Below are 15,955 nucleotides of genomic sequence, written 5' to 3'. Positions count from 1 at the left end.
TGCAAAAAAAAAAATTAATGTAATAGTACCTATGAAATAGTGACAGATTATTACATTGCTATGATTCCCTTTTACTTTTGGGTTTCTATCAAAGACAAGAATCTCTACGCTATTATTCTTTTAAAATAAACCTAATAAAACAAATTTATACCTATACAGAGTAGAGATTAACTAATTTTTAACACTTGTAAACCAAGTTCAAGTTATTTGGCTTTTAAAGAAATGCAAGATTTCTTAGTATTTTTCATTCTTGCTGTTCGATAGGAAGGAGAAGAGTATCTATCAGTAGTTCAGAGGAGAAAAATCTAAATCTGTTTGCTACAGTGTGTGGGGTTGGGTTTTTCACTTCTGTAGGTTTTTAAGATGACACATACATGTGATTATCACGCACGAAAATTAAAGCAAAATTTTTTTAGTTTCATATTTATTTCCAGACAGTAGAAAACTGAAAAAAATTTCAAATAAATTAACTTTTAAGGGCAAACTTACCAACCAAGGCATGCATTAAGGGCACCCCTTCCAGCATGATAGCAGCATTTTGCATGATCAAAGCAGCCTTGAGACTGTTCTGGTAAACCAAACACTTCATTTGCAATTTTTATGTTGGGTTTAAAAGGCTGAACTAGAGGGGAGAGCATTATATCTAACTTCAGGAAGAACTGGGGCTTGATTTTTAAATATCTTTGTGTTTTGAAAACACTTGAGACATTTGACACCCATATTATCTGTGCATAGTTATTACCTACTACTCATTTTAAAATACTTTTGTCACGTACAGTATTCAGTTAGTTTTCAGTAGGCCTACATCTATAGAAATTCTTCGCAGAAGTTATCACTATTTTTCCTTTGGCATTCCTCTTTTCTCTAAATAGCCCTCACTCCTTAAATCATTCTTCTCTATGTGGAGTATTTATGCTGCTTGCTATAAATTCTCTCAGGGGCTTTTTGTCACATCAAGCCACTGCAGCAGAGAAGTGCAGCAGGGGACCTTCAAGTGCATTTGAACTGCAAATGCCGCCCTGCTTAGCTCCTTTTCTCAGACTGCTAACGACAATGCTCATGAATGGATCCTTCAAATCATACACCATTGGCACTATGCACAGGGTTTCTCTGCCCTGAGCTGTTACATTGCCTTCTGAGGGGTGGAATTCAGTGATTTGGGGGGTTTTGGATTTGGGTTTTTGGTTTGGTTTTTGTGGTTTTGTTTTCGTCGTTTTGGTTTGGTTTTTCGTTTGTTTGTTTTAAACTTCAGATGTAAAAGGCTTTTCTGCAGGCCAGTCTCAATTAAATTTCCAAAAAGAAAAAGATACAAATACTTTGATAAGATTCAGTTGTGGTGGAACTCTGTAATTGTTTCTCTTGGAAGAACTCAAAGTTCAGGGTGTTACTTTCCACAGATAACCTACAAAATGTTATGCTTCTACTTCCTTGCATCACCATGGCATCACCCATTTATTTTGTTAACATGAGCTCCATTATTTTATGAAAATCAAGCTCAAGGACAGGCACAGTAACCTGTAAGTAGTAACCTGTCATTAATTTTAAAGATTTGTTACAGGAATACAAAGCATCTTTAGGAATATAAACATCAAACGAGTCAAGGGCAGAATGTTACTTTCACTTGTAATCTGAATTTTCTAAAGACATTTAATTTTCTTTGAGATATATGTATTATTTCATTCTTTAAGATTAAATTGTCCTCTGTTATATATGTCTACAATGGACTGTATGCTCAAAAATGTCTTTTCTCTCGCTTGCTCCCCTTCCAAGCTCTTTCTAGCCTGAATCCAGTGTCACACATTGTAGCACCCACCCAAGATTCTGTACAGTAATGTGTTTGATATAAAGCTCTGTTCTTTACCTTGCCAGTCATAATTTAGCACTGCCGGTGAAAAAAGAGAAAGAGGTTGTTTAGTTTCAGTACGGCACCACAAAAATGAGTAAATGACTCTTCCTTGTATGGCAGATAGATGATTAGGTCTTGAGACAGTGAGTAAGGGCTGCTGGCATTTCTATGACTTGATCACATTAGCCGTTTACAAAAAAGACACATGTACAGATAAATAATTCGCAGACACATAACACACAGAATTGCAGCAGAGAGAAAGAGGGAAGAAATGCAGACCCAGGAAATGTAGCTAATGAGAACAGACCTTTTAAAATACGGAAGTTGAGCATAGCCTGAAAGATCTTGGCACAGAGGAGGACAAGAATAGGGTGTTGTAAAAATAAGACCAGCGTGGGGCCTCAGATCCTATGATTTGCAGCTATTACGATAAAAGTTGACAGCTGTGCTCAAATTTTACCTCTTAAAGACCTCCTCTGCTTAATGTTTGACCAAACATATTCTAGGTTTACTAAAACACCTATTTATGTTTTATTAAGTAGTTTTATAACTTTCAATAAGGAACTTTTACAGTATTTATACAGAACTTCTCTGTTGAGAAGGAATTTAACGATGGGAAGAAACAGTCCATTGATCTGAGATGTACTACTGTGAAGGAATTCCAAAACTAGGCTACTTCTCGCTCCTTATGACTGGTATTTAATCCCAAATTGACTAAATTTGGCTGCACAATCATGGGATACATAAGGACTAAAAAAGCACCAAATAGGAAACATATGGCTTCCGGAAAATACATGGAGGTTGGGGTTTTTTAAAGTGTTTCCAATGTACCCAGAGAGGCCACTCTTCTGCTTCAATACAATACAAATAAGTTATTTAAAGAGCAATTTTTTATCCCATACAGTAAACTCGCATCCTTGCAATCACTGCAGTTAAATATGTCAAGGTAAAAATCTAGTATGTACATTGACAGTGATTAAAAATACGAATATGCTCTACAGAAAGCTGTTTCTTTTTCAATGCTTTAAAATATAGGAATTGTTGCTACAAATATTTTTAAGGAACGGCTTTGGTAGCTGTCTCTAGGGATGCTGGGCTATGGGAACAGAACCTGTTTGCAGCCCTGAGTAAGGTATCTAAATCTAGGAGGTGGGGGGGAGGGGAAAGGTTAAAATACACCTTTGCATTTCATCATCAGCTTTAGGTGCAATATGAAATATTCTGATGTGTATCCTATTTGCATCAACTGTGTGGGATGCTTGATATTCCCCAAGAATTATGCAGGTTCTCTGGGCTGTAAAGGTAGACATGTAAAACACAGAACTGATAAAATGAGCTGTAAAGTTCTATTTTGTGCATGAAAAGATAAGGCCTCAGCTTGCCAGCGGAGGGGCAAGCTGGTGTGAGGAAACGGGGTACGCTATCCTAGTGCTATTGCCTAGAAGAATGAGGGTGACACACTGTGAATTGTAATGCTTTTTACTACAGACACCTTCCACAAGCCACAGAGAAGAGCATCCTAAGTTACAGCAAAAGTATTCAGTGGAGCATAAATGCAGCACATCTTGAAAAATGATGCTGTCACTGTTGTTTAAATCTCCAGTAACTCACATGAGCTCACCATCCTTGTAACCAAGTCCTCGTGCGCTGTACAGCTCACCAGTGCTGCAGGCAGCAACTTTTTGTTCAAAATCAGAAAAGAAATGGGGATGCAAAGACTTCGACTAACCTTGGCAGTTCAGTCCCCCCTAATATATGTATCATCAGAAAGTAAATCCAAATAACATCTGTGAAAGGAGGAGCAAACAACTGTTGCTGGCATTCCAAAGAAGAAATGCAGATTATGTCTACAGCAATTTTTCTTGCCCATTTCACCGTGGTTTGCATGGAAGAAAGCAGAGCAATAGGCTTTCTTTCACATGCCTTTACTACAGTGTACAATGGTGATTCTAAAAGATAAAAATAATTCTTCAAGCTCACAAAATTATATAGAAGCACCGAAATAACACTTCGTTTGAGCTTATTAAGGGAGCACTCTGTAACAGGCAAACTGTAGTACTTTGTTTCTAGAACTGATTCTTTTTTTTAAGCATTTAATAGGATAGTTTCCATGGCAACTTGAACTGAACAGATTGTTCATTGACTTCAGTACATTTCTATTAAACATCTTTTCTCTGTAGTTAGGCCTGCATCTCCAGTTCTTTCACTTCTTTGGATGCTTATGCATTATCTCTTTTTGCAGATATCCTTAAACTAGATTGGATTCCACCTTTCTGTGCTCTTTAATAAAAACAAATGTTATGGGAACAGAGGTACACAATCATTCTCTGAGTTTCCTAGAGTCCATTTTCTTTTTTATTGCATACTCCTGTTTTCATCAGTTTCCCTATAGAACCAGAATGTATAATTCAAACTGATACTGCTGCCTATCAATGAAAGAGAAATGGACACCACAGAAATGTTCAGCATTAAAAGCCCAAATGGCTTCTGGATACTCTTAGTCATTTTACTAAGACCTGTAACAATTAACGCTGCACAGCATATATGAATAACACTGCTGTTATACCAGAAGTTTCTTACATCCTCAGGTAAAGACAATGCACCTGATCAATACAGCACATTCTAGATCTGACCCCTTACAGAATTTAATCAATATTTATCTAATTTTAAAAGATAGCTTTAGAAGTCCCACTGAAAATGTCTTCTGCTAATGGACATGTGTAGTTTGCTCTTTGTTGTAATGTCAATCTCTGGAGCACTATGTCTGAAGGGTTAAATAAGTTACTCGGATTGAATCTTTGATGTAGAAAAAATGGAGTCAAAACACAGTGACAACTGATGTGAAACACAGTAAATGGACGAAAATGGTCTTTGGTTTAATCCACAGAGCTGTAGTTAAATGAGGATTTCATTTTGCTATTTCCCATCAGTTTCAGAAATATTTGTGTTCTGCTTCTGCACTGAAAAGACTTTCAGGGCTTTTCATTTTTTCTCTTTAATATTGACATTTCAAGCTATGATAATCAGGGAGGCTGGAAATATTGTTACAGTCTTGGTAGCAATGGAGCCAGTTTTTTCTAAGTTCACTTAGCTTTCCTCCTGCTCCCCTAAAGCCTAGATTCATATGTGCTCTGGGTGGGAAATGACAGCGAGATGCAAGAAGAATTGTCACTACATGGCAACAACTTTTAATCAAGAGCTTATTTCCTCTCGTTAGAATGGGAGTAAGTTTCTTTGAGGGCTTTCCCCCCCCACTTCATTTTGGTTTTGCTTCTTGCTTTTCAAGTGAGCTGTCACATTTTCTAATTATAAAACATTCTGCACTCGCAGCAAAGATTGGGTTACGCAATTTTCTTAATTCAATAGATTGCTTGTCACTGCTGAACAGAAAGCCTTTTATTATCTTTCAGTCTTTTTTACATCTACTTTTCCTAGATCTTTGACACATGTGGGGGGGGGGAAAAAAGGCACCCTCTCCTTTGCATGTGTCATTGCTTTTATCTAACTGCATAAGTAAATGTAGTCTTACACTGGAAGGACATGAAAATGCCTCAGTTTTGAACTGGTAACTTTCTTTGAGGCACAAAAATATGTTTTCATGTTTTGTAGATGTGAAATATATTCTCTCCCTGCCAATATTAGAAGAGGTTCAGTATATTTGTAAGGTTTTTACTTGAAGTTTACCTGATTTTAATGTTTCCTAAATTTTAAAGTTACCAATTCTATAAGCACTTGTTCAGGAGCGTATTCATTCTACTGTATGTCTACTGTCTGACTGTATGTTTTAACTTTTTCTCTAATTAGTCTAAATATTCCTCACACTAGCTAAGGTTGTCATGAAAGCCTTGTTTTCACAAGAAAATAATTGGATGCTCTTTTCTTCTGGAACTCTTTGATAGGACTCACTCATGCCAGTTTTTCAATACTCCCTTTTGGCCTGAATGCACTTGAAATAAGCCAAATGGTAGGTTTCTAATTAAAAACCCAATTCTTAAAGATAAAACTTGTCTGATCTCTGGAAACAAGTGGCATTATATTGACAGCCTCTCTGGCAAAGTTGAGAAATTGAATGGCAAGTATAAATGAACACGGTGAGCAGTGAAAACCTGCATCACACTTGAGAGCATTCCAGCAGCAAAAGACAATCCTTATTAAACCAGATGCTAGTCACGACATCAAGTTCTGCAAATTGAGAATATTCTATAAAACTCATTAAAAGCTGTGCTGTTGGACCCAAAAATGATTGGTCCAAAAGGTATTCCTGATATCTTAATGTGGGTGAAAATATCTGAAACTTATCAGTTTACTGTGCTTTTACATTTTTTGATCAAATCATGAGTAGTGTAATCGTTATCCCAGAAAAGGCTATAGAGAGTGCTACCATGTGGAACTTTGGCTTGTTCTTCCACAAGGCATTCTCAATGAGAGGTACTGTCCAATTTTATTTTTCAGAAGAATATATTTTGGGCAGTCATTCTAAAAACCTATATTATTCCTTCTGCAATACCGTATCTGACAGCTACGGATCTGAGAAACAGAAAAATAGTTATTAGTGATTTGGATAAAGAAATTGGTTTTGGTGTGGGTTTTTTTTAAACAAACAAACAAAAAAGTGTGTATTTCCCTCCTGCTTTTCAGTGCTGTAGGAACTTACTGATTAAAAGTGTTCTAGTTCTTGAAGCATTCACGTATATCCAGTAGAAAACAATCAGCTTGCTTTTAGTTCAGTTAAATGAATTTAATGGAATGTTCATTTATAAAATGTACAACACAAAGCTTAAGCTTTTTCTGAGTTATTTTTAATTCAATTTACACTGCGTACTCCTCCAGAAAAGCCAAATCTTAGCCTGTGTGACCGTTGCTTTGCACTGTTTCAACAACAGGTACCAAGTGTTTCTCGAAGCACTTTGCTGTATTTTGGAGCACTCCTAGATGAGCTGATGACTACATCAGTAGCTGGAACCACACCACTCACTCTCCTTGTTCCTACCAGTAAGAGAGGTTATTCTGGAAGAAGTAGCATACATCTGAAGAACTAAGACTCTTCTTTGTTGGCTTAGTTTACACTGGTGATTTTCCTGGCTCATTCCAAGAATGAGGAAAATGCAAAGGTATCTGTCTATGTCCAATTCAGCTGTGCCAAGTGATACTCATCCCCAGCTGTGGTTTTGTCTTCAGTACATGTTGTGTATTGCTCTAACCCCCAACTCCTCTTGTTCAGTGACTACCAAGATGTTCTGCTAAAATTCAGCCATTTTTAGCAGCTCAGCTGTGTAAGGTTGCTTAGAAACCAGCCTTCTTATCCCCCACATTCTCATGACAGATTTCCTATGCAATAACATCACTGCATGACACATTTGTATCCATACACGCGTTCCTTTCCCACTTGAGATTCTCTGAGTAAAGGTTGTTGGTGCTTCGCACAATTCGTAAACAGCATGTGGTAAATCACTGGAGTATTAAATCACTGCCACAGTCAAAATGAGCTCAAGTCTTGAACATGAGCAGTTCCTCACTCCTGAATTTAGTTATTGATCTTTACTTCCTGAGAGTAATTTTTGATGTTGTTTTTCAGACCGGGTAGCTAGACGGTATTATGACTGTATGGTAATCTCTGCTCCCTTCTTTGCTTCTGCATATAATACTTGCTTGCATCCTTTCAAAATTTAGATGGGCTTTTGGTCGCAATTGTTTCTCCTTTATATTTTCTTTATATTTGTACAAGGCATCTCATATGAACTGGGTACAGAAATATTGATTAGTAATAAAATATTTATAGTTTTTAAAATGTCACTAATAAGTATCAAAGATATCAACTTGCAGGTGAAGACAGTCATTGTCAGCTACTTCATATTTATGTATCTCTCTTTGAGGAGTTTTTAAGCACTGTTTTTACTTATTTTCTCCTTCTCTGATAAAAGTATTGCATTCTTGCCAGAATGGCAATGTGTTGGTCTGGGAAAATAATGAGAAAAGCTAACTGTCACATCTGGCTGAAAGAATATTTGCTATTGACAAGGACAATAAGGTCCCATCATAGTCGTCTTGTTTAGTGTCTTGTAAGAACCTCATGCATGCAGCTCATTCAAAACTACAGTCAGTGCTTTTATGGACTGTGCTGTATCATCAGTGAACCATATAGTTTGAAATTTTTAATTAGTATGATTTTCATACATTTCTTTTTGTTAATTTTATTTTGTAACTATAAAACTTGTGCTTATTATTTGAACAGCATTTCAAACATTATGAATCAAGAGTATAATTTCTTTAGTGTTCATATTCTGCCAAAAGAATGCATTTAGAACTTTGTTAAAATGGAAAATTTAACATCAACATAATCCAAACATGATTTAAATACACATTCTGCTTTATAGGGCATAAAGGCCTAAACCCTGCAATATAGTAGTAGTACAGTCAAGACAAAGATGATGAGAAACTTAAGAGAGTTTCCTGGGGTAGAGAATGTTGTAAGAAGGTTTTATGAAAGAATGGGATTTCAAATGGGATTTGGAGACAAAGGCGAGCTGTCTGCTTGAAAAAAAGCCAAACTGAAACAACTAAGCCCAAAAGAACAGTAAAAGCATCATAAATTAACAGAAATTAATGGAGCTAGAACATATAACATGTTGCAGGTGAGGACAAAGTGTTGCATTGAATACTGTGAAAGAAAACCAATGAATGAACGGATGATACTGAAATTCAGTTTTGTTGGTCCTGATTTTGTCAGTAGCTTTAAAATTTCACAAGAAAAGGTATCTTTTGCAAATAATGAGGAAAGAGGTGAACATTCACAACTGCATTTAGTTGAATGATAACAGAAACACAAAATAACATTCTTTGCCAAGCTGTTCACAAATCTAGAGAAGTGTTTCTGGTATTCATGAAGAAAATGCAAGCAGAGTCATGCAACGTGAAAGGCAGAAAGCAAAACATACAAAACCACCATCCTTAAGTGGCGGTGTGATAGGCAGATGGCTTAAAAAAGATATCTTTTTTTAAATTATAAGTCATTCTTTTAATGTTTATACACAGCAGAGTAACAATAATAATAACACTTATCCTTAACACAGTATCCAAGCCACAGGAACCTCCTGTGTTCCAGTTTTGCCTCTTGTCCTGTCACTGGGCACCACTGAGAAAAGCCTGGCTCCATCTTCTTTGCACCCTCCCTTCAGATCTCTGTACACACGGGTGAGATCCCTCCCTGAGCCTTCTGTTTTCCAGGCTGAACACTCCCAGCTCTCTCAGCCCTTCCTCACAGAAGAGATGGCCCAGTCCCTTAATCATCTTAGTGGCACTTGGTTGGACCCTCTTAAGCAGCCCATATGTTGTACAGGTGACCCCAGAACTGGACACAGTACTCCAGATGTGGCCTTAACAGTGCTGAGCTGAAGATTAGAGGGAAAAGATGTATACAACCTTCCCCCCCACCCCCCAGCATTCTTTCTTCCTATGTACAGGGAAAATGCTATCAAAATTTAGTCTTTCGATGTGGATAGAACAGGAGCAGTAGAAAGTCTGGTTTCAACACGTTGTAAGCATTTGTTGTTGTCAGCAATACTGGAAGATATAGGCACTTAATACCACAATAATATTCACTATTTTCTCATAACCAGAAAGCAACCTCTGTGTATCACTGATTTACTTATATTGCACTTGAAAAGCCCTTTGGCTTAGGTACCCTTAAAGTTCCACCACTTTGTTCTGACAAATTGTATAGCACAGTATGTACATAAACTAGAAAACTCTTTAGAGAGGCCATATATACATAAAATTACCTGGTCTTCAAAGTCAAATTCTGTATAAACAGTATCACCAGAATCCATAATCAGACTGCAAGGAAGTTCATCTGACCCTAAAATAGGAAGGAAAATTAGACTTCAGAAATGGATTGGAAATTTTCACTTTATGTGATGGAACACTAAAATATTTCCAGTTGTCTGTATGTATGCAAAAACTGTGATCCAAGGAACCATTCAGATGTGGTAGACTACCCGGGTGAATGGTATTCCATTAACAAAGCATTCAAAGCATCCATATAAGCTACCACAAATCTTAATAAGGAATGGTTATACTAAAGGATGAATTGTTTCAGCTAGATTGCAAATTTATTGGGCAGGGTGTTCCACATGCCATGACTTGCAATTGTAAAATTGCCACAGGGATCTTGGCTCAGGAGAGAATACAAACCATGTTTAGGAAAGAAAAGGAAATACTGACTAATTGGTGATTAGCAGATAAGGATCCTGGAGTGATAATGATGGGGGACCAAAGCTGCATGCTTCCAGCAGCAACAGTTCTCATTCCTATCCTATCCCTTTCCAAGGCAACAGTGTGGCTCTGCCTCTTCTCCTTGTCATCTTCCTGTGGCAAGATCAGCAAGTCACGCAGCGTCTTGCACTTGGATGACAGCAAAATTCTGTTGCTGAGAAGCCTTGACCTGGCTGAGCTCTACAGTTTAGCTTCAGCTGAACTGCTGAAGGTGCAGGATAACAGAAATTGGGCTTGGTATTTCATGAAGTCATGTAGGGGAGTAGTCATTGCTAAACCAGAATGAGAGGATAAACTACTAATCATCTTTCAGTATACACACAGGAAGGGTGTGGCATGGACATCATATTCATATTCTGGCATTATAACCCCATCAGACTATCTCATTCTTGGGGAAGAGTCTCCTGTGCCCTCCAGATGGAGCAGCCCTAAAACCAAATCCTGCATGTATTCAACACACATTAAAACGTCAATAGGCCTGTGACTATAGGAGTATTTTTCACAACATTATTAAAATGAGAATAACAAAAATACTGTAATGACACACAGAGATCTAAAACTTGTAACCAGCCAGTAGCCACAGGTGACTCCAATAACCATCTTCATGTGGGGAGCAACAGGTAACACCGGGGAAGTATAAGATGTGCTTTCTTTTGTGCCCTCATGTCCCCAGTCAGATCTATCCCCACATCACTGATGAGGAAGAGAAAACAACTCCCTCCCTCTTGGGTTACAGGTGTCTCTACCTGGTATGATGTTCCCACAAGCACTGGCATTGAGGATACATAGTTCTAAGACTATTGCTGACCTGGAGTTGTTTTCTCACCATTAGAGATGTTTGTACGGCCGGCTCTCTGTAACAAGCACAATCAATAACAGATTTTGTGGTTCAGCTTGTGCCAGATGCATTTATCTATTATCTGCTTTTGTTTGCTTTTAAAGTTTACTTATTAATAATCTGTGTAGGTGGGGAACTAAACATCACTAAGAGAACAGAGGAGAGGAACTGGATGTCATGATGACTAAACCCATAACTGCTTGGTAGAGATGATGATTCCAGGGCGTCTTAATTTGCAATCCATATTACAGTTGCTGCCAAACCCACCTTTGATGCCACTCTTTCGACCATGTAGAGGATACTAGGGAAAGACTTGGGTCTACCGTCTGCTGGTGGTTTTGGTTTGTTTTTCCATCCCTGCCCAATGTTCACTAATACTTTATCAGATTGCTATAAAAAAAGGCAACCAACCAACAACAAAAAAACCAAACCAAAACAAAAAACCAGAAAGGGATTATACTCTTGCTACCGTAGAATGTCCTATGTATACATGCAGCATGTTCTCTGCCATATACGCTTTATGGTCTTTTGAAAATACCTGTCTGTAAAAGATATATGCAACCATATAGATTTACAACTGCTGAGAGAATCTTAATTTTTTGATTTATTTTACACAGGTGACACCTCACTCTTAACATTGTATCGTTGTTGATAATATAATTTAACTAAGCCTCAGTTATCACCAGCACTGGCCCACCTTGACACATCAATCACTTTTAAGGGCACTTGTGCACAAGTATTTGATTAACTGTCACTTAACTACCAAGAGCAGTATGTATCCTTCACTAGAAATGTTAATATGAAATATGGTGCTGCAAACTTAAATGTAAAGGTCAGGCTGAAAATGAGTACTCATGCATAATGTATCTTAAGTGATAAAAGCCATAACGCTTATACAATTTTAATACGGTCAAGTATCTTAAGGCCTTTTTTCTTGATCTAGGGGACCGGTTTCCCTGGGGAAGCATAGCTCCTTTCTACAGTATATTCAAGGAAGGTCAGGAGAATTGAAAATATGTGTCTTTTCTTTCTTGTTTCAATAAAAAATAACAAAACCCATAACCATCTATCATTGAACAGTATACAGACTTCTCTACCCTTCTCAAATTGCCTAACGACAAACCTACCAGAAATGAATTGAAGCAAACGGCTACTCCCAGGACAAGATAAAGTAATGAGGGGACCTATAAGAGTACTTGTGATATCCCTGGTGCAGTATGGATAAGCGTCAGTAGTTGGCTATCCTCCAGCTCTGTTTGTTGTTGGAGGGAGGATGTTTTGCTGAGTTTGGACTAAATCTTGCTACAACAGGTCTTCTAGGGGAGGAGAACAAGCTTACTAAATAATTACTAGTATGCATGGCAGCAGAAGTGTACCAGATAGCCACTTTGCAAGGTACTGGTAGCCGGTAATCCTGGTAGTAGGCAAAGCTACTGACAAGGCTAAAGTGGAGGGGAGAGTGTTAAAGAGTGGGTAAGTCAAAATTCAGCTCAGGTTTTCTAAACCCAAGTTTCAGTCGACAGCATTTTGTGTAAAATTTGTTCCAATGTTCAGCTATCAAAGGAGAAACACAAAATGTTGGCTTAAGGAAAAGAGGGGGATTGGTTAATTTGCATTTGGAAGCAAACATGCCCTGCTGCTTTCAACAAGTCTGCAGGACGCACAACTTGTGCTCTGACAACGAAACAGCTGATCATAAGTAAGTTTCATTGCCTTTTCCGAGTTGTGTTGTTTTTCCTTTGCTAAGTTGCTACACTGAGAACTAGGCTATAAAAAAAGTTAATACTTGTTTACCATTAGGAGGAAAGTCTTAGAGTCTGAATTGTCTTAACTCCTTTCGAAGGGATGCCCCATTCTACCAGATAATCTCAGCTCTTAGTTAACTTAGGGCCTTTGTGCACTTGTATGAACCTATTGCAAACAATCTGAGTAACTGTACCAATTTCAAAAGGGGAAGCTCAACAGTTAAAAAAAAAAGTAAGAAAACACATGAAAGCTCTGCTGCCACGGAGAAATGAAGCACCTGACCTCAAAAGGTACTCTTGTGACTTACAACGTGTTTCCTCAATTTCAGTGCACACATAAAGTTCAGGTAAGGGAAACCTAGTCATTTTCATGTGCCTTGTGTTTTTATTAGGGGAAAAACAGAGAGGATTTTGTTAGGCACAGTAGTGCACAATTAAAAAAAATAAAAATCTTGAAGTTTTTATTAAATCCCCCTTAACTGAATAATTGGCTCTTCAGGGAGGAACAGACTGCTGAAAAAAGAAAAAGCAGATCAGCTAGAATGCATTCCCTTTTTTTTGCTAGGCTTTGTATCTTGACACTGAAGGCATCATTCATAAAGATTTGTCTTGCTAGGAACCCAAGAGGATCCAATGACACAGCACTGAAGGACAAGCTGAATTAATGAGTGGCTGCAGTTGTACGAGGATCTGCTGACAGGAGCTACCCCCGCCAGGTCTGACAGTCAGGGAGAATGACTCCCCTGCCCCTGGAGGGGTGCGGGGCTGTGCTCAGTTGCTTCCTTCACCACGAGGCTGTACTTTTAAATTCTGTGCTGTATTTCATGTATTGTTTGTTGTGCCTGAGCTGAATTGCACAGGATTGGTCATGGAAAGGTGAGCGGGTATGGCTGTTACAGGCAGGTGTGGGATTCCTACCACAGAAACGCCCCCCAGAACCCAGGGCCATCATGACCGTAAACGTGTCTGGTCCTATAAAACATTGCAGTGTTCTGAGCCTGGGTGCGTGTCGCTTTCTCTGAAAGTGTGTTCATCCTTACGTTTTAATTAATGCAAATGTTAAGCATTGCTTTTTCACAGTTCACTAAATTCATTTGTAGAGTGAAACTAAATTGTACTGATCTGTCTAAATTTATCTGCAGTTGATTTAACTTCCCACTACAAAGTAGCTACACCCCATCATGTGAGTTAATTAAGTCTGCTCCTTGGACCATTTGTGTTTTGGCAAATCACCTAATGAATTTCCAATCCTTGCTTAAATCCTTTGCTTATTTCAAATCCTGGTAGCAATTCTATTCAATATGGTTCATTGGCTCAAATATGCCCATACTCGTATTTAACAACTATAGTATTTGCACTGTTCAACACTGTTATAAAAGTAATCTAAGACTATCCTGTGAAACATGTTGCTTCTCTTAATAGCATGTTTAAGCTCAATAAAATAAAAATGTCCTTTTTTTGTTATGAAATATGCTCTGAAGCACTAATAACTCAATTAATACACGTTGCACATAAGCACTTGGGCAAGACAAATGCTTATAAGATAAATTTCAAGCGGAATACAATAGAAATAATTTACTGAAGGACTGATTAGCATTAGAATGATTACATTTTAATTTTGCTCTCAGTAAGATGCTTCTAATACAAATTTTATTGCAACCTTACACGGTTGAGTTTCATGACAGGTTGTTGCTCTTAGCAACAGTATTAATATGTCATAGAAGGCAACAATAAGAAAATTGTATTTTAATCTATAAAAATATTCAGCTGTTTTCTTTCACCATATATTGTTATACAGTTGATTACAGCTGGATTTTACAGGTGTAACATATGAATTAGACTGATGTGGAGGCATGAAAATACTAGAAATACTATGTTTACATTAGCAACCAGGAACAAAAATATATTTCAATATCACTAATAAAATTAAAAGACAAAAAGTGAGATCAAGGCAATGCCGGAATTGCGACCTCTAGAAATTAAATATCTGGTCTCATAGAATCTCTAGAAATCCTACTTCGAATCTCCTTACTATTATTGGTGCCCAGGTTAGGCACCAATTAGATGACTGTGGCATGGCTTCTGATAAAGCTCATAGCTCTCCAATTATTTTGTTGAGGAATTTAAGGAGATCAGAATTTCATGGAACTGACTGGAACTCATCCAGAATCACAATGAATTTGTACAAATTGTTTAGCTTTTGTCACTCTGTCAGAGCTAGCACCTTTACGGCACTTCTTTCGTCTTCTTGCTTTTCTGTACTTAGTTCATTTTATTATGGAATCCACAGGTAATTACCAATACAGTGCTATACAGTGGGAATGCCATTTTAGGTTTGGAATCAATCTCTCGCCCCTAGGAATAAGGCTACGCACAAAAGAGGTAAGCATGCCACTTAACAGAGAAAGGTAGTAGTCTTCATTCTTGTGTGCATCTTATCTCGAAGCTGACCACTAGAAACCTCTGTTTTTAGCTAATGCACTTTATATCATTCTCAAACTGGCCACCCCCTCGCCTTGATAATTCATCTCTATCTCATTTTGAACATTATCAAAAATAGCCTTATGGGTGGGTTTTGTAGGCTAGCTAGCTTGGAACCCCCTTTCAGATCTTCAAGATACGAATCTAATCCTTCTGTCTGAAGCACTGCTCTTTGCAAATGTTTTGCTAGCAGAAAAAAGTATCTAAGCACTTTGTCAGAAAGAGATAATAGATGTATTGCTACTACTGGACTTTGTTGCGCTGCATCAATTCCTCCGTCCTTGGCAGCCCCGAGATGATTGTTCACAATTACAAATAACAGTAGCTACCTTGTCTGGCAATTTATGGCAGATGAGTTTTCCCGTAAACAGAGGAGAGATCAGATACACGATTTTCGCTACTCTACATATCTAATCTTTGTTTTAATAAAGCTAGTCAATTTTACAGGAAAATACTTCACTTAGAATTTTCTTTTTTGTGTGTTGTTTCACAAGACATTTATGACCTCATCTACCTACATAACCCTCATGGTCTACTTGGAAGGCAGCCAGGGATGTCCTCTGTAAAAAGAGAAAGTTGTGAAGTTATCAAGGAATATTTTCCTGTTCCCCTCAAGCAAAATATTTCTGACAGATGTTATGGCTTTTCAGTGCTTTGATTTTTAGCTTCAATTCTTTTGCAGTCCTTTGTCCCTCAAAGGCTTTTTCTTTGAAGACATTCAAGCCTCAGTAAGCACAAATAAAAAATATATAAATAAATAACCCCCCCCACACC

The 15,955-nt window shown here is 37.7% G+C and overlaps 1 protein-coding gene across 1 annotated transcript in view; it reads right to left on the bottom strand.

Moving 5' to 3' along the window:
* AK5 (adenylate kinase 5) overlaps positions 1-15,955 on the bottom strand; it is a 96,858-nt gene that overhangs the window by 31,840 nt on the left and 49,063 nt on the right. Inside the window, exon 8 of the mRNA XM_075097899.1 lies at positions 9,625-9,701. Within this exon, the coding sequence (XP_074954000.1) occupies positions 9,625-9,701 (77 nt within the window). The remainder of the gene's footprint in view (positions 1-9,624; positions 9,702-15,955) is intronic.

The sequence above is a fragment of the Phalacrocorax aristotelis genome, chromosome 6 (genome assembly GCF_949628215.1).
Source record: "Phalacrocorax aristotelis chromosome 6, bGulAri2.1, whole genome shotgun sequence".
NCBI classification, from domain to species: domain Eukaryota; kingdom Metazoa; phylum Chordata; class Aves; order Suliformes; family Phalacrocoracidae; genus Phalacrocorax; species Phalacrocorax aristotelis.
The sequence above is the reverse complement of the archived record's forward strand: the minus strand, read 5'-3'. Positions and strand labels throughout refer to the sequence as shown.